This window comes from Leptosomus discolor, chromosome 18 (assembly GCF_034619465.1).
Source record: "Leptosomus discolor isolate bLepDis1 chromosome 18, bLepDis1.hap2, whole genome shotgun sequence".
Taxonomy (NCBI): Eukaryota; Metazoa; Chordata; class Aves; order Leptosomiformes; family Leptosomidae; genus Leptosomus; species Leptosomus discolor.
In genome coordinates, this window is record NC_141408.1 from 8,806,484 (window position 1) to 8,832,649 (window position 26,166).

A 26,166-nucleotide genomic window follows, 5' to 3' on the forward strand; every position below is an offset into this window, starting at 1 on the left:
CACCTCTCGCTTTTCTCCTTGGGAGCACTTTTTCTAGGCTCCCAGGGCCTTGCTCCCTCTCATCGGCTTGTCTTACAGGCAGGTCCTTCCTCAGAGGGCACAGCTCGGGGGGAGGTTGTCTTTACCTTCTATCTTGGGATTTGTCTGGAGGAAGCAGCCGTAACTGTGTCAGCTACAGGAGGTTCTGAAGGCAAAACGAAGTTCTTTAAGCTACGGCTTTTTTTGCAGCTTCATGGCGTTCCCTACCTTTTCCTGGTGCTGCTGAGGAAAGAAGATGGTTCGTGCTCTCCCTCCTCCAATCCCCTGCCCAGTCCAGCTTGGTGCTATGACAGATGACTCCCTGGAAGCTCAGCTGCATGAGTATGTCAGGCAAGGAAACTCTGAGAAAGCAAAGAAGCTTCTTAAAAAAGGTAAAAGCAAAGGTTAGGCAAGAGCTGGCAGAAAAGTGTTACTTTTTCCTGTCTGCTTATATTTGTAGTAAAACATAGTCAGGGTAGTGTCTGTACAATTCAGTTTTGTGAGTGAAATATATTTACAAAACGCATTGTCGTTGGGAGTTTTCTGGTAAGTGGTGCTAATTATTGAATGAAAAAATGTATGAAAATTAATTGAAAGCTAAGCTTTTAGTTGTAAGGTGCTCATAAGGACCTGAGGTATTGTAAAATTAAAATTCTGAAAGTCTACTTTAAGAATACACTCTTTAAATGGGATTTTGATTTTAATTTGATTCCAAAATGCTTACAGTATACTCGATACAGTCGTTTTTGGCACTTCGACCTTTAACTACAGGGAATTTCTAAATTAAACCCGGTACTTGATGCCGTTCCCTTTCGTTGTTACTATCAAGACCTTCAGCAGCGGGTGCCGTTCCCAGAGGCGCCAGTGTCCCTGCAGCACCGGTGACCGGGTATGCGGGATGGGGGCGCACGCGGGCGCTGTGCGGCGGGGCGGAGGCGGCGCCAGGGTGGCTGAGCTGCGAGCTGCGCGTGTGATTGGGCGTCTAAGGGAAAAGATGCAAATGAGGGGGCGTGTCGCGCCTTCTGCCCCGCGCGGCCGTCCCGCGGGTGGCGGAGCGGTCCTGGGGGTGTCGGTCCGCGGTTGGGCGGCGGCGGGGGCTCGGCGGGAGCGCGGGGGGTGGTCGGGGCCGGTCGGAGCGCGGTGTCCGTGAGGTAGAGGGCAGCGCGTGGCGGTGGGGGCGGTGTGGCGAGGTGTGTATGGCTAAGACTATACTTTCAGGGGTCATTTCTGTAGTTGGTCACTAGAGGAGAGTGATCGCTCCTGATCGGCGTCACAAACCACGAGGAGGATGCTGGTGCTGTCTCCTGAGCGCGAAGCGGGCGGGCGGCGTTGCTTTTTGTGGTGCCGCCCGCCATTGATGACCGTTCCCGCGGCCTTTTGGCCCCGGGAGGGAGAGAGCACAGGCTGAGTGGTTTGTGGCCGTTTCTTTTTTTATCGGTGGTTCAAAGAAAGTGTTCTGGGGCGGGGGGTGAGCCCGGATTCGCAAGGGAAGCCTTCCAGGGGCAAATCCGTCCCGGGGGGACATTTACACTCCCGGCTGCCCCCTAGACCGGGCAGCACTTGGTTTCTCTCCAGCCCTTCGGTGGTTTTTCGATAGCGGTGGCCGTACGGGCAGCCGGGCAGGCTTCGGTTTCATGTCCGGCGGTGTGGGGTTGTTCCGAGAAAAAAAACGCCTTGAACGTTTGTTAGTACGTGGGTGTGCAAGCGAGGCGATGGTCTCTCGAGCCATCTCTGTGTAGGGCGAGGTGACTCGGTGGGTGCCGTGGAATTGTTTCTCCACGATGACAGTGTTGTCAGAGTGACGAGGAAGAAACTGTTCAGGATTCACCTTTTGTGACCTGTTGTGGGAGTCTGCGTTGCTCAGGCTAGGCCTGGAGCACGGTAAACCTTTGGTCAGAGTCTGACGGGGGTTAGGGAGAAACGGCTCGGTGTTGTGCTCTTTATGCCGTGCGATGCCGTGGAAGATGGGATGTGCCAGGCTGCATCCTGGGACCACGGGGCATCTGCTGGGGTGTGGGGATGGGAGAAGCTGATCAGCGTTATACTGCTGGCCGTGGTGTGGAAGTCCTCAGTGCTCGGGCTGGATCCCGAGATTCAAAGGATAGGGTTAATGATATCCTGTGGGGCTGTTCCAGTTGGTATGTAAGAGTGTGCCTGAAAGTGTTGGCCCTCGGTAGCCCTTGGAAGCCAATGCCTCCCCTTCGGAATGCCGGGCGAGTGCAGGGCTGCCCGGCGTTGGTGCCAGGGCCTCTTCTCCGGTGGCGTGGGGCGGAGGGAGCATAGCTGACGCCGTCGTCTCTTCTACGGAGTGTCATGAAAACTGCAAAGGCGCAGGCCCGGGTGGGTGGAGCCCCGGTGCAGGGCGTTGCGCTGGTGGAGCCCCGGCTCTGCGGGGCCCCACGCGCACGGGGGGCGGTCCGGGGACCGGGCCGGGCGGGCGGAGCGCGGTGGCGTCACGGGTGGCGGGGAGCGGAGGCGGAGCCGCGCCTGTGGCTGAGCTGCGAGCGGCGCGTGTGATTGGGCGTCTAAGGGAAAAGATGCAAATGAGGGGGCGTGTCGCGCCCCCTGCCGCGCGCGGCCGTCCCGCGGGTGGCGGAGCGGTCCCGGGGGTGTCGGTCCGCGGTTGGGCGGCGGCGGGGGCTCGGCGGGAGCGCGGGGGGTGGTCGGGGCCGGTCGGAGCGCGGTGTCCGTGAGGTAGAGGGCAGCGCGTGGCGGTGGGAGCGGTGTGGCGAGGGGCGTATTGTTAAGACTATACTTTCAGGGGTCATTTCTGTAGTTGGTCACTAGAGGAGAGTGATCGCTCCTGATCGGCGTCACAAACCACGAGGAGGATGCTGGTGCTGTCTCCTGAGCGCGAAGCGGGCGGGCGGCGTTGCTTTTTGTGGTGCCGCCCGCCATTGATGACCGTTCCCGCGGCCTTTTGGCCCCGGGAGGGAGAGAGCACAGGCTGAGTGGTTTGTGGCCCTTTTTATTTTAACGACGGTTCAAAAAATAGGTTAATTGATTTTTGGTGGGAAAGACGCGGTTTTTTTACAGATCTGCGGGCGCGTCCAGCCTATCGCGAAGGGTACTGATTTTGTGCTACAGCAGAGTCGGGGGGAGCTGAGGGGGCGCTACGAAGCTGTTCCAGTGCTGTCGGGACGGGAGCAGCGTGTTGGGGCAGTGGGGGCCCTGCCCTCCTCCCGTCTCGGCGCGCTGTCCCCGTCGGTCCGGGTGGCTTTGGAGCCGCGGGTGCCCCTCGTTGCCGTTGGAGGGGGTTGGGCAGCAGCTGCTCGCTTTCAGCTCGGAGTCGCCGAGCGGCGCGGAGGGGTGGGCCCAGCCCCGCTGACAGCCGGGTGCGATCGCCCTTGGCGGTGCGAGGATATTTTGAGGATATTTTCCTCAAAAATACGGGGGTTTTACTGATTGATTGTCCTTGCGTAAATCACATAAATCAGCACAAACTTGAAAGACTATCTGGTGGTACTTTCCGGGCTCGGATGTTTCCCTGTTACCAGTCTGTCGGCATTCTTATTCAAAGGAATAGTCATTAGTAAGGTAAGTATTGCTGATAGACCAGCGGGTCCAGGGAACGAAACAAGGGGCCCTGAGTCTTGTGAGAAACAGGACCGGAGTCTGGGAAAACAGGACCGAGCTTTGGGAAAAGAACTCTTGCTGATAGACCACCTCATCCATCAGACAAAACAAATAGTCTTATGAAAAACAAGGGCAAACCTGAGAAAGAAAAGGAAGGAAAAATTCCATTTCTAAAAGAAGGGAAAAAAAAACAAAAAACAAAACCAAAAACAATTAATTACTTGCGGTACCTCGTTGCGGAGCGCTGCGGCCCGCAGCGAGGGGGGGAGCGGGTGGCTGAGCTGCGAGCTGCGCGTGTGATTGGGCGTCTAAGGGAAAAGATGCAAATGAGGGGGCGTGTCGCGCCTTCTGCCCCGCGCGGCCGTCCCGCGGGTGGCGGAGCGATCCCGGGGGTGTCGGTCCGCGGTTGGGCGGCGGCGGGGGCTCGGCGGGAGCGCGGGGGGTGGTCGGGGCCGGTCGGAGCGCGGTGTCCGTGAGGTAGAGGGCAGCGCGTGGCGGTGGGGGCGGTGTGGCGAGGGGTGTATAGTTAAGACTATACTTTCAGGGGTCATTTCTGTAGTTGGTCACTAGAGGAGAGTGATCGCTCCTGATCGGCGTCACAAACCACGAGGAGGATGCTGGTGCTGTCTCCTGAGCGCGAAGCGGGCGGGCGGCGTTGCTTTTTGTGGTGCCGCCCGCCATTGATGACCGTTCCCGCGGCCTTTTGGTCCCGGGAGGGAGAGAGCACAGGCTGAGTGGTTTGTGGCCCGTTGTTTTTTTAACGGTAGTTCAAAGAACAGCTTTGGGACCAGATTTGCAAGGTTGTCTGCGCTTTCTTTTCTTTTTTGTTAATGTAATTGTGTTCTCGTCTTTCGGTTGTCTAGGAGAGGATGCGGCACTCGGTTTCATTGTTGATGAACCGTTGCCTTTATTCGGGGCCGGGGCAGCCAGCGCTCGCCTCCTAATCTTTTGTTTTCTTGTAGGTGTTTTTGTTGATGCTGTAAACTCCATGGGCCAAACTTCTCTCTTCGTCGCTGCATTGCTGGGTCTTGATAAAATCGTCGATGTGCTGTTGGATTATGGCTCAGACGTTAATCAGTTAAGTAAAAAAATACTTTTTTTTCTTAAATTGAAATTGATGTTTAATCTTTTAGTGGTTTTCATCAATGTAATACACTGTTTACTGTATGCAAATGAAGAAGTGTTTAAGATGCAGGTAGCCAACGATCCTCAGAGGTAAGTCGGTGCTTCATTTTCCTTATCTCATAGTGAATGTCATTGTTTGGGAGTACATATATGTTCTAGATATGCTGCTTTTTTTCCCCAGCAGCACAGCTGGTTGGGTGTGGTAGGGCTAGGTAGAAACATTTCTGCTTTAACGTTCCTCAGTCGCTGTTACGATGGAAGCACCCCAGTGCACGCAGCTTCGTTCTCGGGAAATCGATGGATTCTTAGCAGGTTATTGGATGAAGGAGGTGATCTGAGAGTACATGATAAAGATGGAAGAAGTCCTCGGTGCTGGGCTATGTCAGCTGGCAAAGAAAACAGTGCCCAGGTATGTGTGTGTAATATGTGTTGAAGATGTGCTAGATATGTACTCACGTCTTCAAAGTGAAGAAACTTCAACATTCCACATAGAAATTCTCCACTTTTATGTGTTAGGTAATTACTTAATATTATTTTTCAGTGTCAGTAATGGTATTTTTGAAGTCTTCGTGATTCACATTATTTAACTAAGGTTTTGCTCAGGTGCAGGGACGTGTCTGCCTGGAACTTGTGAGGACCTTTATGTCTTAAGTGTGCAGTGAGGAGAATGGCAGGCCCATGTTTTCAGTCCCCAATGTATGTAGTTTGTTTGCACGTATGTGCAATTCAGGGGTAAGCCTGAAGTTTTTTTCAAGTGTGTAGTTTTTGCGAGCACGGAGCAGAACGCAGTATCAAGAAGGCTTATTCGTGACTATAGTACTGATTTAAAACTTGTATTATAATATTTGTGTTTCCTGTTTTTAACAATGCTCCTCTTAGAAAGAAACCAGATATTACAGTTTTCAGTGGGTGAATGTCTTGAAAGTTAGTCATCTGGTGTTTGAAGCAAGCTTTCTCTTACATTTTCATGTAATTTTTCGTGGTTTCCTGTATATCTGTTTCTTGAAATGCCTATTTAAATATTGCAAGTAACTAGTTATTTTTGCAGTAGTCAAGATCTATTAATTTAAAAAGATTTATATTGTAGTTCTGAAGTAATTTTTCTGTTGTTTTTGCCCTCTCCCTCCTCTCTAGATGCTGGAATTTATACAGCGTTGTACATTCCACATGCAGGCTGCCATTCAAAATTTTCCCTGTGATTTACTCAGGAAGACTGGCTCCTCAAAAGCGCTGGTCTGCGGTCCATCTAGGTTTGGTGGCCTTGTGCAAGGGTAAGATTATGTTCTCAGGTACTGAGGGATTGAGCTACAAGGACTTTTACTTCTATATTCTGTTATTTTAAAATTAACCTGTTCTTGTTTCTTTTTGACAATACCAGATTTAAAACCAGTGTGTGTTAGCGATGATGATACCTCTTATTTCTGTTGTGAGAGTTCCACATAGAAACTTGGTAGTTGTAAATATCTGTATATTAAGAGATACTCTTGAAATCAGCGATATGAAGTACTGGATTTTAATAGTATTAAAATGGCGGTAACATGAAATAGTTTGTTTCTTGATCTTTTAAGATCACTGCAAATCTTCCAGGGGTGTGTTCCCAACCGTTTCAAGAGCTTTTCTGTCATACACATGTTAAAAAAAATACATACAAGTGAACAAAAAGCGATGCAGGACGCCTGTGCGCGTATATATCTATATGGCTTTTTTTGTTGGGGTTTTTGTTTTTGTTTTTTTTTTAATTGTCTGTCTTGCTTTAAACAAATACATATCATAACAGTGTGTCTGTTAAAAAGTTTTAATGAGTTGCACAATAATTTGAAATTTCAGCATCCACTTTACACTTTTTGTGTGGGACCAGTCAAATGCAACACTTGAAATACATGGCTGTGGCAGAATTTCTGCATTTCTCTTTTGTATGTTACTCAAAGCCTTGGCATGTTAGTTACCCTTATTTCTTATGTTTTTGATACTTAGAAACGTCGATGGTCCTCTGGGTAGATTCCTAAAAGATGGAGATAATGCAGCCAAGAACGTTTACAGCTTTGGTTTTGGGAAGGTAAGGTGTATGGATAATGGTTTTCTGATGGTATCAGTACGGTTTTTCAGAGTCACATATTCTTCACAGTAATTACCCCAACTGTGTTATTTTTAATTTTTAGTGTGGTGTTCTTTCTAATGAAATGGTGGGGAAAAAACTGGAGATCACAAATACTCAGGCCTCTAGTCGTTAGCAGGCCCTGTCAGAGGAAGCTGTTCTGGAACAAGCAATAGAAGCTCCTGTGAAATGTGTCACCTGCGGGAGTTCTTAATGACGGCTTCTGCTGTCCCTGTTTCAGCTTCCCTAGAAAGTTAAGCTTTCGACACGAATGTCTTAACGTTCCGTCATGACACTTTGGCTGATGCTCCCATTGCAGTGATTGCACTCAAGTTTGTAGGGAGTTTGTGACAGATGTGACAGACCTTGAGAACTGTTGCATGTTCCTTTTGGTCACGCCCTGGTGGTGTTTCAGTTTTATCTTGCAGGCAGCGGGCAGCTAGGGTACTTGGCGTCTCTCCCTATTATCGGGGAAAAAGATGTGGTTCAGGCAGATGATGAACCGACGTTTTCTTACTGTGTTGGACCGTACATGACCATGACGAAGTAAGTGGAATCAAAGGGATTTTAGCCCCTCTTAGTGTGTATCTGTTCCTATCAGCAGCAAGTTGTTGTGCCAGATGCTTTGTTTGGATGGTTTTCCTTGTCTATTCTATATTCGTCCACTGTTTTCTGCTTGCAGCTTGTTTTTGGCAGTCCACTGATTAATGTCTTCTTTAGGCTTCCTTGATACCTGCAGGTTGCTTGTGTCCTTTCCAGCAATGTTACCCCAGTTACGGTTATTCGGGGATAGCAGTGTTTCAGTACCGATTCCTTTTGTGGTGGGAAACGTCTTGCTGGGGCTGCACTGATTGCATTGTTCAGTGTCTAGGCCTTGTAATTGTCGGGTCAGACCTCAGGCCTCTGGATATGCATGTCTGCAGCCCACTCGCTCAAATCTATGGTGAAATGAGTTGCAAGTGCAGACTGAGCCTTTTAAAATTTTTTTTTGATCTTTTGTATTGTGTAGCAAGTCGTTGTGCCTCAGAGGCATCCAGAGAATTGACAGATTGGTGATGTAATCTTCCGAAAGCTCTGGCTTGTATCACAGTGGGCTGATGGCCTTTAGTGAAAGTAGTTTTAGAGTGTCCTTGTTCTGTTACCTTGGGGTCGTGGAAGGGTAGCATCCTTGGACAGCAAACATGTCCTGCTACATCCAGTCTTTAACAGGATGAGGATTTATTGTCAGTTTGAAAGAGTATATGCTATAGCCAGGATCATCAAAGTAATGTTACTAAAGAAGGAGACAGCACCAGAGCATTTCAGAATTACAGAATTACTTGTAAGTAATCCTATAACTGAAAAAGAATACTGTGGAAAGCATCTTGTAGAAATTATTCTTCTTCTCCTTGTAGCTTAATGTGGGGAGGTAGCAGAGTTACAGTGAAGGAACTTGGCTTTGAGCCCCATCAGAACTGTAGTAAACTACGCTTGGCTGATCTTCTCATTGCAGAGCAGGAACGTAGTAGGTAAGAGACAATGTGCGGTAGCCACCAGCACTCCTGGGGTTTGGTTGTCTCCAGTGACGTGAGGAAATGTGATTAACCATGGGAAGACCATTAGGCTGTGCTTGCGTTTCTCCAAATGAGGAACACAGGTCTCTCTTCTCCGGTCTCTTCCCACTCCGTTTGCTCCCCAGTGGGTAATACAGGAGAAGATGATACTCTCCTCTCATGTGTCTGGATGAATGCTTCATTGCACATTTCTTGGGTGGTTTATTTATAGACTCTTCTAGTTGTGACATTAAGCACTGTTTCCTAAATACTTCCTAATCTACAGTCTTTCAAAATTTGGGGTTTTTTAATGAAAAGTTAGAAACATTCCTGTTGAATTGATAGAAACACCTAGAATGCCAGGACTCTCTTAATCTCCGATTTGCAATTTACAATTTTTTTTTTTTTTTTTTACTCTCCCTTTGCAGTAAACTCCATCATCCTCGTTTGCTACAGCTGATGTCCGTTTGTCTGTCTAGTGACTTGGAGAAAACGCGTTTAGTATATGAAAGGGTTAACTTTGGTTCTCTGTACAGCATCCTTCATGAACGGGTAATTGGAATACTTGTATTTTAAATAGTAATTAATTGAGAGGAAGAAGTTTAGTAACTACATCTGCCATCTTTACTTAAAGAACAAGAAGACAAAATCATTGCTCTGCCTTTTGGGGTTTCTATTTCATTGCATAGTGTCAGATACTCTAAGCTGGTAAAGCTTGTAACTGGCAAATGCTTCAATTAATGTTTAGGTGCAGTTGCATTGATTTTCTTGCTTGGTGTCAGTCTTAAAATGGCTGATGATAAATTTGGCTGAACTTTTAGTTTTCTGCATGTGGTTGTATACTGCAAATGTGGTGAAACCAGCTTTTGCCCTTGAATGTTTGCATGTAGTGCACTGCAGACTGCCTGTGCATAAAAATGAAGGCTTGAACTCAGCTGTGGTTCTTTTTTTTAATTATTATTATTATTTTTAAATCAACTTGATTTGTGTTTTATTTTTGTCATTCAGTATTTTTCCTTTCCTTTTTTTTGCAGTTAATTGAGTTGTTATCTCTTTAACTGTTTGAATGCAGACATCTAAGTTACTGGAGAAAGTGCAGTCAGAGGCAAGAAATTCTAAGAGTTCATTCTGCTTCAAAGTGAATTTTGGCATAGTCAATATTTTTTTTTTCCCCTCTAGTTGTTTTGGTGTTGAGAATGAACATTATTTAGCAAGAGCAATTTGTGTGACACTTTCAGCAGTATGCTCATATTTGCTTTCTTTGCCTTCTGTACAGTCGTAGTTTTCCCCTACATCACGCTTTAAAGACCTGCAATGCAAATTTGGTACTCCTGGTTTTTTCAGCGTACAGAATTCCCAGTACTGCACATGGAGACGATTTTGCATGTGCTGCTTCAAATTAATGACGCTTTGTGTTTTCTGCACTCCCGCGGATTTATCCACCGTTCAGTTACCTCCTATGCCATTCAGATTGTCTCTTCTGGTGAGGCAAAGCTATGCAACTTGGAATACATGATAGAGAGGTAAAGAACTTCCTCGCTGTTTCTGTGAAAAGAACAAACACAAGTAATGTCAAATTTAGTGCTAAGTTCTGCTGAAGTGCCCCTCTTGACTAGAGACTCCTGCCTCTGAGACAGGCAACAGAGTTAGAGGAGTAAAGAACTGCAGGTTATTACTAGTCAGATTAAGTCAGCCACAGGCAGTATGGCAAGTTTCAGGTGAACTTAGTTTCTATGTTATAAGTATCTGAAAATACAAACTAGTAAGAGAAGCAGCTTGTTACTGGAGTATAAAAATACCGTCACAGAGAAATAGGACCTAATCGTACAGACTAGAGGTGAAATTCCTCTTTGAGTCCCTAGTTCTGCTGCTGGGCTGGAAATAATTTAAATCTCTTTCTACGCTGAACTTGTGCTTACAGAAGCTTACCTTACAAACTCAATTTGTTAATAAATCTTGGCAATTTCTTGTCTATTTCAGATACAGCTTATTGTGAAATGAATAACAAAAAACTCTGTAGCTGAATGCGAGGAGGAAGTTATCTTTTAGACATACATATACATTGCGAAAGACGTGTTGACAGGCTGGGTGGCACCTTCTTGTATTTTGTCCGTGGTCAGAGAACGCTGGACAGAGCTAAAGGGTTGTTTGTAAAATTCCTATTGGGAAATCTTCAGCTTTCTCTTATTTCTTTTTGAGTGTAAATTTGTTAAAGGAGGCATTACTTTCTCTGGAAAGTCTTTGCTGTAATCTGCCAAAATACATTTATTGGCAGATACTTTGAATGAAACTTTACACATTTTTACTTGTGGATGTACTCTGGACTTTTTAGGTATTTGAACTAAAAGCAGATATAACCAACTCAGATGTTTAATTCCAAAAGATATACCTTCTATTTGAGCATGCTGTATGTCTCGATTTACAACTTTCTTCCCTTTATACAGCAAAGATGGTGGAGAACACAGTGATCTGACGCGTATTCCTGTCCCGGTCCAGCTGTATAAGTGGTGCTCTCCTGAAGTTGTCCTTGAAAAAGTTGTCACGGTCAAATCGGATGTTTATAGCTTCTGTGCGGTACTGCAGGAGGCCTTGACAGGTATATCTGGAGGTGTAGGTTTGTGTCACTAGGGCAACCCACTGAATGTGTTCAGTGCGGACTGTCAGCCCCCTCATGTCTTTGGTAATTCCCCTGTGTGACGGGACAAAACCTCGCTGTGATGGCTCAGACAGAGTTAACTTGGAAAAGGAACCTTCCAGGCAGAAAACCCAAACGTTAATGACAGTAGCAAAAACTACTGGAAACTCGTAAAATGTGATCAGAAAACTTAAAATTTCACAACTAAAGGATGAGATTAATAGTTGGTATTGGAGAGATACAATTTTGTGTGTGGTGTTTGTCTGCTTTTTAACTTTCTTCTGCATACGGGGACAGCAGAACGTTCAGGTAACTCTTCGCAATGTGCAAAATGAGCCTGTGCAGCTTTTATCTTTTGATCACTAAGGTAACTTACAGATAATGTAATGTATGTTATGTATTGACTTTGACTGTTTTGACAGTGAAATAGGATAAACACCCTAAAAATTAAGCCTTCTGTTAGCTAGTTGTTAATGAAGAATCCGGAGCGTGGTTTACAGTGTAAGTGTCCTCAAGAGATTGCTGTCAGCTTCCTTTAGAGCATCCGCTGTTGAAATAAGATGAGGGCTCGAGATGCCAGACTGGACCGAGTGCTCATTTGGTTCATGGCAGTAGTTGTAAATTAGGAAATGTGCAGACAATTGTGCTTCAGTATCTCTGATTGTTTCATCTTTTTTTTTTTTTTCTTTCTTTCTTTTCTTTTCATTAACATTGATATACAGCTTGTGACGTAAAGTCTATATTTATGCCTTGCAGAGACCCTTCCCTGGAAAGGTCTTGAAGACTCAGTTATTAAACAGCTCATAATTTCGGGACAGCAGTTAGAAGCAGATGTCAGACTTCCTATGCCCTATTACAGTATCATAAAGTCAGGGCTGGAACCTAAACAGAAGAAGCGCTCCATGAAACTTCGGGATATTGAATATATACTGAAAAACGACTTAAAGGTGACTGCCAGGATTGTAGCCTTTCATGTGTTTATAAACGGCAGAGTTTTGTGTCCATTCAGATTCAAGTTGTTCTGCTTAAATCTAGGTGGGAGGCAATCTATACATTGAGTGTCCTTTTCTGGTCATGGAGGTAAACCACCTTAAAAGAGAAGGAAGAGACAATGAACTGTCAAATATAGTTGTCTTTTATTCAGGGTTTGTTTTTTTTTTTGTGTTACAGGGCTTAGTTAAGTCTCAAACTGGTCGTGCTGATGAAATGTCAAAAGTACAGAGACCCGGTGTTTATGCAGATGTGAACATCTGTTTGGCATCAGCTTTTAGCTACCATAAGAGAACACAGGAATTGCAGGGAAAAGAGATAAGTGAGGCTGGTGAGTTTCTCCTAGCAAAACATCATGTGTCCTTCACTTAGCATCTTCCTCATGAGTCCAGCATGTTCCTCAGTCCATAAAGGTGTAATACAAGTAACTAAAATGTGAGCGCTTACAGATTTTATGAGGTAGTTTGAAAACAGAAAGCAGGTAGCTTTGGATTCTAGCTACCACCCTAATTGTTAGTGTAAACTGAAGACTCTAAGTCTGGTTAATATCTGAAGTTCAGACACACTGTTTCCAGCAGAGGTGTTAAATTCTGCTCATGTAATCTCTAAAAGACGTTAACTCCTAAATGTGTGAAAGCAGCGTGTTTGATGGACATCTGAGGAAATGACTTAACACTTAAAATCAAATTTTTCAGACAGCTCTACTGCCCCAAGACACACTCTTTGTGCTGAGGAGAATAGTGCTTTAGTGGACCAAGAGGCATCAGCCAGTCTGCAGCCAGTTGCACAGGACAAAATTCGTGATGCAGCTTCTGACCTCCAGACGACCCTCAGTGTCAGTGATGTGGATGACAGCCTCTGTAGCTTTGAAATCAATGAAATCTTTGCCAGTTTTCCAGAACTTCACGAAGACTTCCTGGAAGAAAGAGCTGGATTAGGTCAAACTGTGGAGGTTGAGGAAGGGCAGCAAAAGGAAGAAGATAATGCTACCCTTGGTGACCTATATGCGTCCCCTGGCATGCGCTGTGAGGAAAAGACACTTTACAAGGAAGGTGACCTTTCAGAATGGGGTACAGAGTACTCTACAGAAGAGGAGGAGAGGCTAAGCGAGGCCTCTGACCTATGCATGCTGGCACAGGTGAGAGGAGATGCTGGGAGAAGATCAAGTAGTCTGTCCCGAAATGAGGAGCGCATCATCAGCAAATGTGTCCTTGATTTAAAGATTATGCAAAGCATGGTGCAGCAGGCAGCAGATTCCCTGTGCAGAACAGAGGAGAAACTGGACAAATTAGAGGCCACTGAAAAGCAAAAGCAGCTGCTCCAGGGAATTGGAATGAATCAGCTTTCTAAGCAAAATTTTCAAGAAGGACACTGGAAGAGATCTGATGATACTTCCCAAAATACCAGTTACCCTTTTTCTGGAGTTCATAGTTTTTCATGGAAGCCTGTAGGTCCACCATCAAGTGCCTATATTCCGCCACTGATAACATGTCAGGCACAAGGAGCATCGGGTGGAGAGAGTTTCCAAGCAAGAGTTTGCAAGAGTTCAAAGACAGCAAAGGAAGTGGAGGCAATTCCAAGTGCAAAGTGGAAGTGCTTTCATGGGGTGAATAAGAATAAAAATGATAGCAACCGTCATGATCCCAGCTTCAGTGTGGAGGAAAGCCTGGATGATCGAATGAGCCTGGACCATGAGGTAAAGTGTTGAGCAGGGTCACTGTGTTTATCACTTCTGTGTTCCTTAGCAGGTAAAGAGGTGTAGTTACAGATGGTGTCCAAGCGGAGGGATGAGGATGAATCTGTCTCTTAAAATGTATGTGCATACCTTTTGCATTATATATAGGAATGAAAATAATCAGCTCAGCAGTGCAGTAGTATTATTCCCTCCCTACTCCGCCTCCAGCAAAATACTAGTCCAGTGGCTCAGGAGGGAATAAAATCCTGTACTAAGATGGAGATGGGACTGTCAGGGAAAAGGGCAGGCAGAGAAAGATTTTTGTTCGTATACTTAGTTATGGAGGTCTAAGCTGTCATTAGTAAGGGCTTCTAGATAATTCCTTTATTAAATATAAGTAGGTGACATGCTTAGCCCAAAGAAAGAGAGAAATTCATGTACATACCTGCTGTAGGAATAATCTTGAGTCGTTTAGGTCCCTTCATTCCCCTGGGAACTACATGTTATGATAGCCTGCCTGTATACATAGGAAACCTGCTATAAATCCAGGGCAGAGTTTTTACTAGGCTAAGGCCTGGAGTTGTCATCCTGTATTCTGAGCAGTGCTGCTAAAATATGACCTAGGGAATAAGGTTTACACGGTCTGGTTCTTATACTATCTCATAGGCAGCTCAACTAGTAATTACCAGAATGCCTGACATGTGCTGAATCATGGCTTGTTGGACTCATTTCAGCATTTACTCCCACATGTATCTGTAAGATGCAAAAAAAAGTTCAACTTGCAGTGTCAGAGAGGAGGTGATTCACGTTCTGCAGCAAGTAGAAGTGAAGAAGAGAGGTGGTGAGTTTTGATCGTGTTCACAGAAGAGTTAATTCTAGCAGATTCATCTTGATACAGCTGCTGTCAAAAGTAAATGCACCCAGGATCAAGGATGACATTAAATGTGTTTTTTCAGTAAGCCAAACCCCATCTATCCAATTAGGACCCTGCTGTGAGTCAGTGTCAGCTGCAGAGCTGACAGGGTGACTGCTGCGCCAGGGCAGTTACTTCTAAAGAGTGGGGGTCAGACAGATTCCTCTGTGATGGAGGTCAGTGGTCCAAAACCGTAACAGTATGTAAGAAGAGCAATCTGGTAAGTTACTGGTAAGGGTGGTTCTTCTCTCTCTGCACAGCCTCATTGACTTCTCAGTTAGAAATACTTCAGCTTTCATAGGGGTACGACTAGGACTTGTGTTAGGGGCTGAGGGAGTAGAACAGTCTTGCTAAACCCAGTGACAACAGAGCATACATTACTTTCTTATGTTCGCTGTGCTTTTTAATGTCATCCCTTCGTATTTCTAATATGAGTGGAAAGTACATGTTAAAAGTACCTGGCAAACTTGTGCAAATGAATGTATCTATGACTTGGAAAGGTGGGGACAGGCACCTCCTTCAACGTTTGGGTCAAATCGGTCGGGAAAGCTGTTGCGGTTTTTAAGTTGATTGATGACCCTGTTGGGTCAGTAAGACCTGTTGGTAAAGGACATGCCTGGTTAGAACATAAATATACCAGATGCTGACGTGTGGTTAGATGGTCAAGGGAATGAACTCGGGGTTGGAATCGGGTTGGTGGTAGGGTGGTTGTTACCCAAGTCTGGAGTTTTGAGTATCTTCAGTTGTCCAGTGATCCCTGAACTGATCTGAATAAAACACATCTACATAGCGTTCGTGGTCTGTTAGTGTATACATAGATAATAGCATCTGAAGGCAGTTGGCAGCTTTTGAAATACAGATTTTAATGTATAGCTTGTCTGGTTAATCTGTAACAGACCTAGATAACTAACTGTGCTTTCTAAGCTTCTGACAGCTCAACCTACTGGTTCTGTTGGGTTCTTAGAACACGTGTGCTCTTGGCTTTTTAATTAACATTAGACCAACTTCTAGTCTTTTACTGGCTGGGGAGTACTTAACACAATATGCTTGTGCATTAACAGAGGTTGATACATTTCGCAACAATTTGTTATAGGTGCTATCCAAAATCAAGATCTGAAATTTACAGTACAAAAATAAGCGAGCCAAGAAGGATGATGCCATCAGAATGGAGGAGTAAGTAAATCAGTGTTAATTAGGCGTTAATGTTAGCAAGTCTTACTGCAGTGCAGCGCATGAAAACTTAACACATTTTGTTACTTAAGAAAGGTCTGTGTGCCTGCGTTGCTGAAGCTTCATTAGGTTCTTCTTGGCTGAAAACCAAATGAGTAGGATCCTCTTGTCTTGCACATTCAGGGCATAAAATAATCACAACCACATTAAGATGGTTTGGTTATGAAGCTCAAAGAATTTTTAGCCCTGTTTTGGAGGATGTAAGGGAGGGACAGCGTATGAATTTAGAAAGGGTGGTATAGCAATGACCAGTGGATGGCAGTACAGGCACGGATAATAGAGAACGCAAACTAACAAAAATTGTTCATGTAAAGGCTCGTCCATATCAATTTATGCAGATCTTCAGCTTTTCTTGAAATGGGAGGAAGTATTCAGCTTTTTTCATGGTAAAGGAGTTTAGAGGCTATAAATTTAGCATTTCCAAGTCTGCAGACACAATGAAACAAAGCGAATGCTTTGAAGGTCCAGATTCTGTTGGGTGAACTGGTGATTTTGTTCTTTTTGTGTAGCTGAAGTAAAGCAAATGGCCCGAAGAGTGGCCTCAGGACAGCTAGAACTCGGCTCTCCATTTCCAGCCAGTGAATGTACGTCTGAAAGTGAAGCAGAGAGTATAAAGGAAGCCTTTCACCGTGTCACTGTTAGAGTCCAAGAAAGTCAAGACCAGCAAAGATGTAGGTGGCAGACAGGTGATAATGTTGAGCCTTCGGATCTGGGCTTTGAGGGTGGATCTGAATCTGAGGAGAGTGATCTGGAGTCTCCATTCGGAAGTTCTGGAGGTAAGGTTGAGAAACAAAAAAAGAATTTCTTCTCTTTTTGTGTGTCCCCGTCTCCCAGCCTATTTCAGCTTCTGTGGTTTTGTTACAGTAATTGTCAATTTTATCTTCCAGACTCTTGCCCCCAGAGCAGGTCAATCACTCAGTCACTGATGAACATAAATAACAGAATGAGTATTACATGTTAGTAGTTGGAGGTAATGTCCGGTGAGCTTGGAAACTCTTCATCGTCATTGATTACCACGTATCAGCATGGGAGACCCAAAGCTTTCAGATCCATGAGTATGCTTTCACCTTTATGTCTGTCCCTCGGACTACAGAGATGCTTTTTCCGTAGCAACGTAATGGGTAGTGGGTTTGTAATGGTTATGGATAAAGGAACAAGAACAGCTTCATATGCCTAGGTTAACGATGTGAGCATTTAAATGGCATTATTTCTCCATGTTCCTGACAGTCAATGTAGTTTTACTGTCTGCTGTCCTTGATATTCCATCAGTGGTCCAGATCACTCACTTCATATTCTTTTTTGCCTAATAATTTTGTTCCATTCTGACATCCTAGGGAGAAGTTCCAAGTCACCATCACCAGATGAACAAGCAGAGTCTGGAATAGTTATTAATAAGAATTCGATCCTTCCTCAACAAGTTGAGAATGTCTCTAGAGTATGTATAGTACTCCAAGAAGTTTAGTTGCAGCTGGTTACCTGTAAAACAGTTTAGCCTGGTCTCTCCATGTTGCACACTGAACTACCAAGACAGCTGATCTTTTCAGTTGTGATCTGACTAACAATCCCCCCTCACCCACCCCCCTTTGGTTTTTTTTGGTTGGTTCTATAATGCATCAAGGCAATGTAAGGGGCAGGAGGGAGGTTGAAACTCAAAGCGACCAAATGAAATATAACTTCAACTTGATGCAGTGTTGTTTAACATATTGACTAGCATATTTTTTAATAGAGAGTGGAGAAAACATCTCAAATGATGATGTGTTTCACAGGGGCATTCAAGGGCATTACATTGTTCCCTTAATTCATATCCTGATGTGACTGAAGAATTCTTGACTCCTGATTCTGATTGTTTCCTTCCTCCTGCTACTCAGGGAAGTTCAAAACTAGAAGTCAAAATAACAGAAAAGACAGGAATGAAGTCTGTGTCGAGAGCTCTGGACTTAAGTTACACAACATGTGGTTTTGTTATGCTCCTGTTTGTCAAAGAGCTGTAGAAAATGGGAGAATGACAGTTTTTATTCTTTCCTTTTGAAATAATATCTACAAATAGAGATTTATCTAAAAGTAAGAAAATTCTAGCCCTGTTCCTTTAAACCACACACCCCCACCTGAAAAACAAACAAACCGCCCCAAACAACTAAAACCCCACAAACACTCAGGCCCCCAGAACACCAGGGGCATGTTTTCTTCACTTGTTTACTCGGCAATTACATAATCTGTGGCTGAGAAAAGTTTTGGGCAGTCGATAATCTCAGCCTTTCCTTCACAGCTCTATCAATTGTAGTACTCAATAGTCTTAAAGGAATCTTCATTCACTTCTTGAAGACTTGAAACTATTGTATGGACCATTCAATCCAATCCATGCTATTTGCTGATGAGCTCTTGAAAAGTTTGTCTCTCTATTCTGATTATTGTGAACATCAGGCTGTGAGAGTTGTCCTACTGTTATTCAATTCACTTCCTATTTCCCCCCTTCAGACCTCAGATGCTGAGAGCAAATTAGAAGATGCTTGTGAAGGATTTTTACAGAAACAGTTACCTGAAGACGCAGCATCAGGTATTGAGGCTTCAGGTAGATGTGCTCTTTCTTTTGAAGGTACTTTTGAGTCAGGGAGACAGGAGTCTTTTTGCACTTAGGTTTTTGTCAGCAGCCCTCCTGTCAGAAGGCTGGAGCTTGATTCTTCAGGGTCACTTGGTCTCTCATTCCTCATTATTTTAGTCAGAGTTCAGGACACTCAGGATTTCAGAAGATGAGGTTTGGGCATTGCAGTCACTGAAATATTGTTGACTGCAATGATTATGTTCTTGCTGTGTATCATTAAAAAAACCAAACAGAACTTGTTTGCAACCTTTTTGTTTTTACCCTAGGGCTACGTTTAATCTTTTAATGCAGCTCAATATGGTGCTGGAAACTGACTTAGAGTTGTATTTACACATTAACATTCTTATTGCTAGAAGGATCTTGAGCTTAAAAACTGTAAGAGCTGACATTGTCTGTGTGCAGAATAATGGAAGGATCATTGTTGTTTCTCCAGTCTGTTGCGCCTCTCAGCTCAAATTTGTAAATGTTGCGATATTCCCCAGTGCTTCAGTGGTTGACTGTCTGGCAGCTGTGGCATGTTTATGAAAATGCATCTTTAAAACACATTTGTCTCTTGACAACAACAAAGGTCACAAGAACTGAAAAATTTAATAAAGTTGCAATTTCCTGTTCAATGAGTTGTGTTGCTTTCTTTTGTACTTGCAAAACCCAATAACTGGGATCATTTGTTATTTGTATTCAGGAGGAAAAATGCTCTCCTGCAGCACAGCGGCGCAGAACTCTGGCAGTAACGTGCTAGGAGTGAATCCACTCAGCCATATGCCTGTAGCCAGGTAGATAGACTTACTTTCATCGTTACTTTGAGCATAAATTATGTTATAAAGTGTGCTCTCATTATTAATTCTGCTTGTATATCTTATATTCAAAGAAGATGCCAGCAGTGTTTTTTAATGATTATCTACATACCATAGTTCCTTGCAGAGAAAACACTAAAAGGACTTTCACAAGTCTCTTGAGGTTTTGTCTTTTACAGTGTTCAGTGGGGTTTTGAGTTTGTGCTTTTTTCTTTTTTTGTTGTGGGTTTTTGTTGGTTTTTTTTTTTTTTTTTTTTTGCTAAATGAAGGAGCTAAAATAGGAAAAATAAGTCATGTATGTATTACAATTCCTTCTACATTGATTAACTACAGTCTTAAACAGAGCAAAGATAATTCAAATTAAGGCTTCAGTCATCTGTTTTAATTTTGTTGTGCTTTGGTTCGGGAGCTCAAGTGGCATGAAGATCATGCCTTTTCCCCTCCTGTGGGAACAATCTGATGCAAGTATGCTCATTGTATCTTGCCTGCAGATAACATTAGCTCATGCTTGGAGACTTGTAGTCTCATCTGTCAAACATGAGGTGTTTATATCCAGTATTTTTGGAAATTTCATGTTCTTCTAGTATGCAGAGATATTGGCCAGTTACTACCTCATGCTGCAAGGGTTACTTTGCTTAAAGAGAAACAGTCCTCCCCCTGAAGGTCTTTCAGCAGTGGCTTTCAGGCTTCTTAAAAACCCCAGTCAAAGGTTGAGGAAAAAAAAATGTGGTGATGTATATTTGTAGATTTTTATTTAACTTTCAGTTTTGTTTTGAAACAGCGTATGTCAAATTGAAGTTTTCTCCTTATCAGATACAAACCCATAATGTGCTTAAAATGGCATTTTTCTCCTAGCACTCTCCATCTTCTAAGGTTTTAAGCAAAAAACTTTTATGAGCTGCAGTCTACCTCAGAGAGAAGGTAGTCCTTTAAACTCTTTGAGAGAGAGGAAACTAAATACATTTATTTTCATAATTCTCTGAGAGGATCAATGAATATGACCTTTCTTCCCTCATTCCAGTGATGAAGCAGCACGAGAAGTGATACTGTGGGAGCCACAGGAAGAAAGCAAAGAAAAAGATGTGTAAGAGCTCAGACCATTTCATATCAAAACTTCAGCAAGTTGGTGGTTACCACTGTAAAAGTTCTGTGTTGATGCAAAACAGGAAGATGAGACAGGCCAAAGCTGAGAGAGGGAGAAGAAAATTTTCTTTTGATAAGTTGGGAGATTGGTATAGAAGAGCTATCACATACAGTTGTCCTTGGTTTGAAATGTTTTCATATTCATAAGTAATTAACTTAGTGTTAATCTGGGTGTGCTTTGTCACACAAAGTGTTAGGATTTCTTGTTTGTTCTGTTCATGATACACAGAAGAAGTAAAATTACTTTAAAGAGCAAATCGTTGGTATGTCGGTAAGTAAATTTTATTACACAAATAATGTGGTGATTGAGATTCTCAGGAAAAATTTGCAGAATAGGTTTGTGACTTAACGAGTAAAGTTAGTTTCTTTTTACAGATAATGGAGATTTTCATAGAAATTGCTGATTTGGTAACAGTAGATGTCTGTTCATTTCATGATCTTCTGAGGACAGTGTAATCCAGGGTCTATCTGCAGAAGACGTTGGTTTGCTTAATATAATCCCAGTCCTGCATCCACTTAAGAATTTTTGTAACTTGAGTGGAATTCGCTGCCTGTGCAGATCTTTAGCAGTTTCAGCTTATCTGCGTAATTCTTTTAAAGTCTCTTAGGACCTACATTTAGTCTTAATTAATGTATTGTTAATTTTTGTTAAACCTTGGGATCTTTGCTTGGCTTTGGAGAGTTTTCTGCCTCGTGGTTCACATTTGAAGTTCTTGTTCTTTCTGAAGGCAGTTTCCTGAGATTTCTTTTATAGGAGGATTATTAAAATCAAGAAATCCTGTAAAGGAAGGGAAAGCAAAAATTAACCTTTTCTGTCTCTGCAAGATTATTGAAGATGGTGTGTGGGAAATTTTCTGTGTCTCTTCTGGAAAACGAGATGAGACTGAACAAAATTGAAATATAAAGAACCTGAAAATAGCAGAATTTAGCAATTCACAAGTGTAAGAAGTGGCTATTCTAACTCTCAGAACATCTTTCAATACTTCAGATCAGTGACAGATGTTCAGGATTTGTCGAGTATCCACTATGAGCAAGAGAACCACTACAGGGACATGGATTGTAAAACGCCCAGAGTGAGTCACGCACCGATGAGCGTCAGCACTCCTCTCTGCTCAGGTAACTGCAGAGAGGAAGGACCGGTGACTTACTGAACCTTTCCACGCCGGGAGTCAGACCTTTCTGCCAAGACTTGCTAATGTAAAAGTCGTTGATGTGAATCATGGAAACTCCATTCACGTACCAATGCAGAAATGTCAGGCTTGGAACAAGTAACCACAAGAAATGCTGTCCTTCTTGTCTGTAATCTCGTTGGTTTGGTCTGAATATTTACAACTTCGTAGTTAGAGCCTGTTTGGTTAAAAGAAATCTCTTAATGTAGAACTAAAAGATAATTTAGGGCGACACAGCTGCAAAAGCCACTATCTGAAAGGTTTCTGAAAGGTGATTACTTGGTCATTAATGGTAACCTTTATAAATCAGAAATTATTTTAGACATTTAAAACTGATTTGGAGTGATACATGCAGATTTTAGCGTTTTAAAGACAGACAATGTCATAAGCACTTACTATGTTTTGAGTGTTGATAAAGCGATCTCAATGTTTGTTGAACTTCAGTGTTTAAAAGCAATGAATTATCATTTGCTTTGTACTTTCATTAGTTTGGTGTAATACAGTAGTTGAAATTTCTCAGTTGGCAAAGTTTTGCATATATAACGAACAAGGTGGAACAGCTACATAATCAGTTTGGACGTCCGTTCAGAGATCATTTCTGGACAAGAATTTCTTAGAGTTTCCTGTGCAGATGCCTGTTCAAGTACAAGAAAACTTTTTCTGTTTTCATTGAAATGTGACCAAGATACAAAAAAAAATCCAAAAATAATTTTCCAGCTTTGCTACCATCTTTTTTTCTTTTCTTTTTTTTAATTCCAGAAGAAAAAATTTTGATAGCCTCTGAGAAATACAAACACTGCCATGAAGTAGCTTCAGATTCTTCCTTTTGCGGCTCTCCAGAGATCTCTGCGGTGTCCAGGACATTCATTACAGCCTGTGAAGGGGAAAGGAGCACTGAAATGCCCTTGGTTGCCTCAGGAGTTCGCTCATCTGAATTGAATGAGCCTGTAAGTCCAGAAAATTTACCTTATGCCAGCCATTCTTTAAAATAAATGCAAGATGGGAAGCACAGAAGTACTTCTAGGTCTTTGTAATTTGTAGTCCTGGCTCTATTGACATAATGACAAAAGTTCTGATGGATTCCAAAGCAGTCAGTGTGTGCCACTGATTGTCAGACAGTTGGCTTCCACTTGCCCCTAATCCTAGGTAAGTGTTGACCGCCATCAAAATGGCCTTGCCTGCCCTCCATCCCTTCCCTGGCTGTAAAGAATTGCCATTTCCCAGCATTGGATCCGGTAGTCTCGGAGCACCAAAGTGGTAAGTACCTGCAAAATGGTTGGGTAGAAAAGGTACGTTATTGTTGGGAAAGGGGAGGTTGGTCCATTGGTCTTCTGGTGAGGCGACAGGATGCTGCATATCTGAACCACTCTGAATTCACCAGTGGTTTGTGAGCTATAGGCTTTTGACTGTATGGAAGTGGGGAACAAACTCAAATGAAAATACATGCATGTGCATGTGCGTTCGAGGATGTAAGCTTTCACGTGAAACTGAGGAATTCTCAAAGCTTAGTGAGGAAAGGTAAACGAGTACATAAATGAGCGATTCCTTGAAGAAAACTAAGGTGGAAGCCTCCATCTAATAGTTTGGAAGCAAGTAAGTGTTCAGAAAGCCCTTGTATTGAGGGATTAAGTTTGTCCTTTTTATGCACAGACATGGCATAATGTTATCAACTTTCTTGTATCAAAAAATCCTCTCGCTTTGGAGTTGACAATTTCCAAGGTCACTGTAGCAATTTCCAGTAATCTTTTTGGAACTGAAGGTGTTCCAGAGCTACAGCATTATCTTAACTGTCTTTTCAGATGATTAGTTATGAAATAGTTGCCTTTATGCCTTTCTTACTGTTATTCATTGATGGGGTTGTCATTTAAAGATTAAATTAAGGTTTATTCAACCGGAACAGTAGTGACTGCATTCGTTGTCACTACGTTAGGTCTTGTGTCTTTCTGCTTGTGTGGCAGACAGTTGGAATTCATTAAGCCCATTAACAGTGTGGTGCTGCTGTGACTGGCTCTGCAGAGATGTTTGATTTCTGTCACTCTCTTGTCTAAAATCTTATTCTAGGATTGAGTGCGTGAAGCATCTGTTTCCATTTTGAGGACAGTGAGGACTTGCCTATGATTACAAACTCTTGATTTTTGGGGGCTCTTTAGGTGTGCCTGGCTTTAATAATTAAAGATTCAAAGCAGAGAATGGGAACTTAAGAGATGTTGGTACTGTCCTTTCAGAGAATTCCCATCCAATTGTCCATACAGAGTGTTGAAATCAATCAAGATTATATAGCTGACAGTATCTTACGGCTGGCTGAGAGATGAGCGCACAGCAGCCTAAGCAAAGTTTTTGACACATCTCTCTCACCTGGGTGCTACTTCTGTTTTCATAGTCTGAACTGATTGAAGAGGTTATTTTGAAATCTAATGGTGAGCTAAGGCTTCAATTAAGGCCTTACCTCATTTTGGGTTTAGTGTGTTAAAGGGAAGGATTGAAGTCTGGCAGTTCTTCAGTTTACCTTCTTGTGTTTCATTCTGTATGATTACACAGGATGGGTTGCCAGTAGTTGCTTCATCGTTGAGAAGCACCAGGAAGGCATCTGGTAAGTCTCTTAACCCAGCCCCAGCCCAAATAGAACGATCAATAAACAGAGAAAGAGATTTGAAAATAAATGTTGCAATTTTACTTCTCTTGTCTTTTTTTCTTTTCTTTTGGGCATCTCTTTTTATAGGGATAAGGAGTAAGTAGCTTTGCGCACAGCTACATATTGCTAGTGGTAATGAGGTTATGGATTTTGTGTTTGCACCTGCAGACTAAGAACTCAGACCTCTAATCAACTACATTTGAGGTGTAAATATTACTGGCCTAAAATTTGCAATACAGGATTGAGAAGTGAATGTGCAAGTCTAACTCTAAATTTTTCCATTTGAGATTACTTAAGGATATTTGATAAGATGTGAATGAGCCAGGCTCATGCAGGTTGATAAATGAAATATGTCAGCAAGATGCTGTCATAGTGTAAGTCTGTATCACAGTTATTAAGGATTAATCACTGCTAATTAACTAGATTTTTTTTTTCTATCTCAGCGCTCTCACAGGCATCTAACCACTTCAATGATGAGCTGCCTCCACCAGCCCAAGAGTTGCTGGATGAAATTGGTAAGAGGCACTTCACCCAAAATGGTATGAACATTGCCAGCTGTGTTCAATCAGGATTTCTCCCAAGTCATTCACTACTAAAATACACAAGAGCTTCCGAATTGGTTGCAGGCAGGTCAATGATTAGGAAGTTAGGCATCAACAGCTTAAATAACTGGCAGTTAGTTAGTCAGTCCTTGAAGTTTCTGCATTTCACGTAATGGTTACTTGCTGCTGCTGACAGCAGCTAGCCTGGTGAGTGCAGAGGTGCTTTAACACAGAGATGAATTTTGTGTCGGCTGAATTTCTCAAAGGTGTCCCAGAGCAGTGCGTGTTCTCCATTAAAATGAATGCAAGCCAGGCAGCTGCATCCCTCAGGTGTTTTTGCAGAGCTTAGTCTCGGTGATTTACGTTTCTTTTTGTAATCACATACATCCTCACACAGAACACAGTGTAAAAACTTGGCGTTGTTTTTACTGGTATGGGTTACAGAAGAATTTGCTTTGGTTATTCAGCTGTAAAGTCTTCCTAAACTAACGGCAGACATTGGGATAATTAAATGTGTATAGGGTCTATGCTCTTTTAGAAATGAGGCACCCAGACACATTCTAATCCTTTTATTTCTTCATTCGCCAAAACAAGGACATGTGGAGACTGGCTTCAAGTGAATAAATGATGGTCGGAGACAATTTGTAGGACTGATATATGAACTAATTATAGATCATATAAAGGTTTTTATCTAGGTTTGGGTGGATAAAGTAGTATGTTACTTGAGATTGTAAAGAGTCAATGTAGAAAGAGTATCTAGATCAATAAGGAAATCTGCTGGTGTTAACAATATTTAAGCAGCAAGATTGCATCGCTGAAGGCTTTAAAAAGGAGGGATTGTATGGCTGCGGAGTGCAAATAAATGATTAGTTGATAATAGTCCTAACATAGAGATTATAAATAGAAAATTACTTTTGCATTGCTGTAAGATTACTCTGAATACTTGTCACTGTATGTTCAGCTGTATGATAAGCTTCAATTTTTAGCTTTTTGTGGTTCAGCAGAAATTTGAGAGGATTCTCCCTTTCTTGGTTAGGTTATATGCAGTGCTGTTGCAAATAGCATGCCCTCCACCAGTGTTTGCTCTCTTTCTCTGTGTGTTCATTCTGTAAACTCTGCGGGGAACTGATGTGGAAAGCTTGTATGGCTGAGCTATCAGAATTAATCTCGTGCTTTTATTATGCCACTGTAACGTGTGCTGCGTTCAAACACAAGTGACATAACCCACAGAAGTACAGGTGGTGGGCAGCTGATGTAAAAGAGAGCTGAAGCTTCTGTTCTGAGAGGGTGCTTCAGTTGAGAAAGTGGCCAGTGCACATTAACTGCTTATGTTTCTTACTCACCTTAATGAAATAATGCCTCTGATCTCATAGGGTAAGGAAATAGCATCCGCTGGGGTAATCGATGTTGTATTTCCTGTTCTGTTACAAAGATACCAAAGATAGCAGTAGTGAATCTCTGTGCTTCTGAAACTGCAAATAGTAATGAGAGGGAATAG

The 26,166-nt window shown here is 43.0% G+C and overlaps 1 protein-coding gene and 3 non-coding genes across 4 annotated transcripts in view; all 4 read left to right on the plus strand.

The window, feature by feature from the left end:
* Window positions 1-259: 259 nt before the first annotated feature.
* Window positions 260-26,166, plus strand: part of TEX14 (testis expressed 14, intercellular bridge forming factor) — a 29,914-nt gene continuing 4,007 nt past the window's right edge. The window contains exons 1-25 of the mRNA XM_086475224.1: window positions 260-410; window positions 4,557-4,671; window positions 4,963-5,128; window positions 5,854-5,990; window positions 6,694-6,775; window positions 7,230-7,360; window positions 8,209-8,322; window positions 8,775-8,898; window positions 9,691-9,869; window positions 10,791-10,942; window positions 11,738-11,928; window positions 12,152-12,306; window positions 12,671-13,667; window positions 14,381-14,487; window positions 15,653-15,732; window positions 16,299-16,565; window positions 17,124-17,224; window positions 17,556-17,675; window positions 18,265-18,358; window positions 19,071-19,161; window positions 20,204-20,266; window positions 21,314-21,441; window positions 22,254-22,441; window positions 24,033-24,084; window positions 24,570-24,641. Of these exons, the coding sequence (XP_086331350.1) occupies window positions 275-410; window positions 4,557-4,671; window positions 4,963-5,128; window positions 5,854-5,990; window positions 6,694-6,775; window positions 7,230-7,360; window positions 8,209-8,322; window positions 8,775-8,898; window positions 9,691-9,869; window positions 10,791-10,942; window positions 11,738-11,928; window positions 12,152-12,306; window positions 12,671-13,667; window positions 14,381-14,487; window positions 15,653-15,732; window positions 16,299-16,565; window positions 17,124-17,224; window positions 17,556-17,675; window positions 18,265-18,358; window positions 19,071-19,161; window positions 20,204-20,266; window positions 21,314-21,441; window positions 22,254-22,441; window positions 24,033-24,084; window positions 24,570-24,641 (4,042 nt within the window). The 5' untranslated portion in view covers window positions 260-274. The remainder of the gene's footprint in view (window positions 411-4,556; window positions 4,672-4,962; window positions 5,129-5,853; window positions 5,991-6,693; window positions 6,776-7,229; window positions 7,361-8,208; window positions 8,323-8,774; window positions 8,899-9,690; window positions 9,870-10,790; window positions 10,943-11,737; window positions 11,929-12,151; window positions 12,307-12,670; window positions 13,668-14,380; window positions 14,488-15,652; window positions 15,733-16,298; window positions 16,566-17,123; window positions 17,225-17,555; window positions 17,676-18,264; window positions 18,359-19,070; window positions 19,162-20,203; window positions 20,267-21,313; window positions 21,442-22,253; window positions 22,442-24,032; window positions 24,085-24,569; window positions 24,642-26,166) is intronic.
* LOC147414145 (small nucleolar RNA U3) lies at window positions 1,221-1,431 on the plus strand. Its single transcript, XR_015183957.1, has one exon. It is a non-coding gene; the product is annotated as a small nucleolar RNA U3 (small nucleolar RNA).
* Window positions 2,764-2,974, plus strand: LOC147414146 (small nucleolar RNA U3). The gene has a single exon (XR_015183965.1). It is a non-coding gene; the product is annotated as a small nucleolar RNA U3 (small nucleolar RNA).
* LOC147414147 (small nucleolar RNA U3) lies at window positions 4,123-4,333 on the plus strand. Its single transcript, XR_015183966.1, has one exon. It is a non-coding gene; the product is annotated as a small nucleolar RNA U3 (small nucleolar RNA).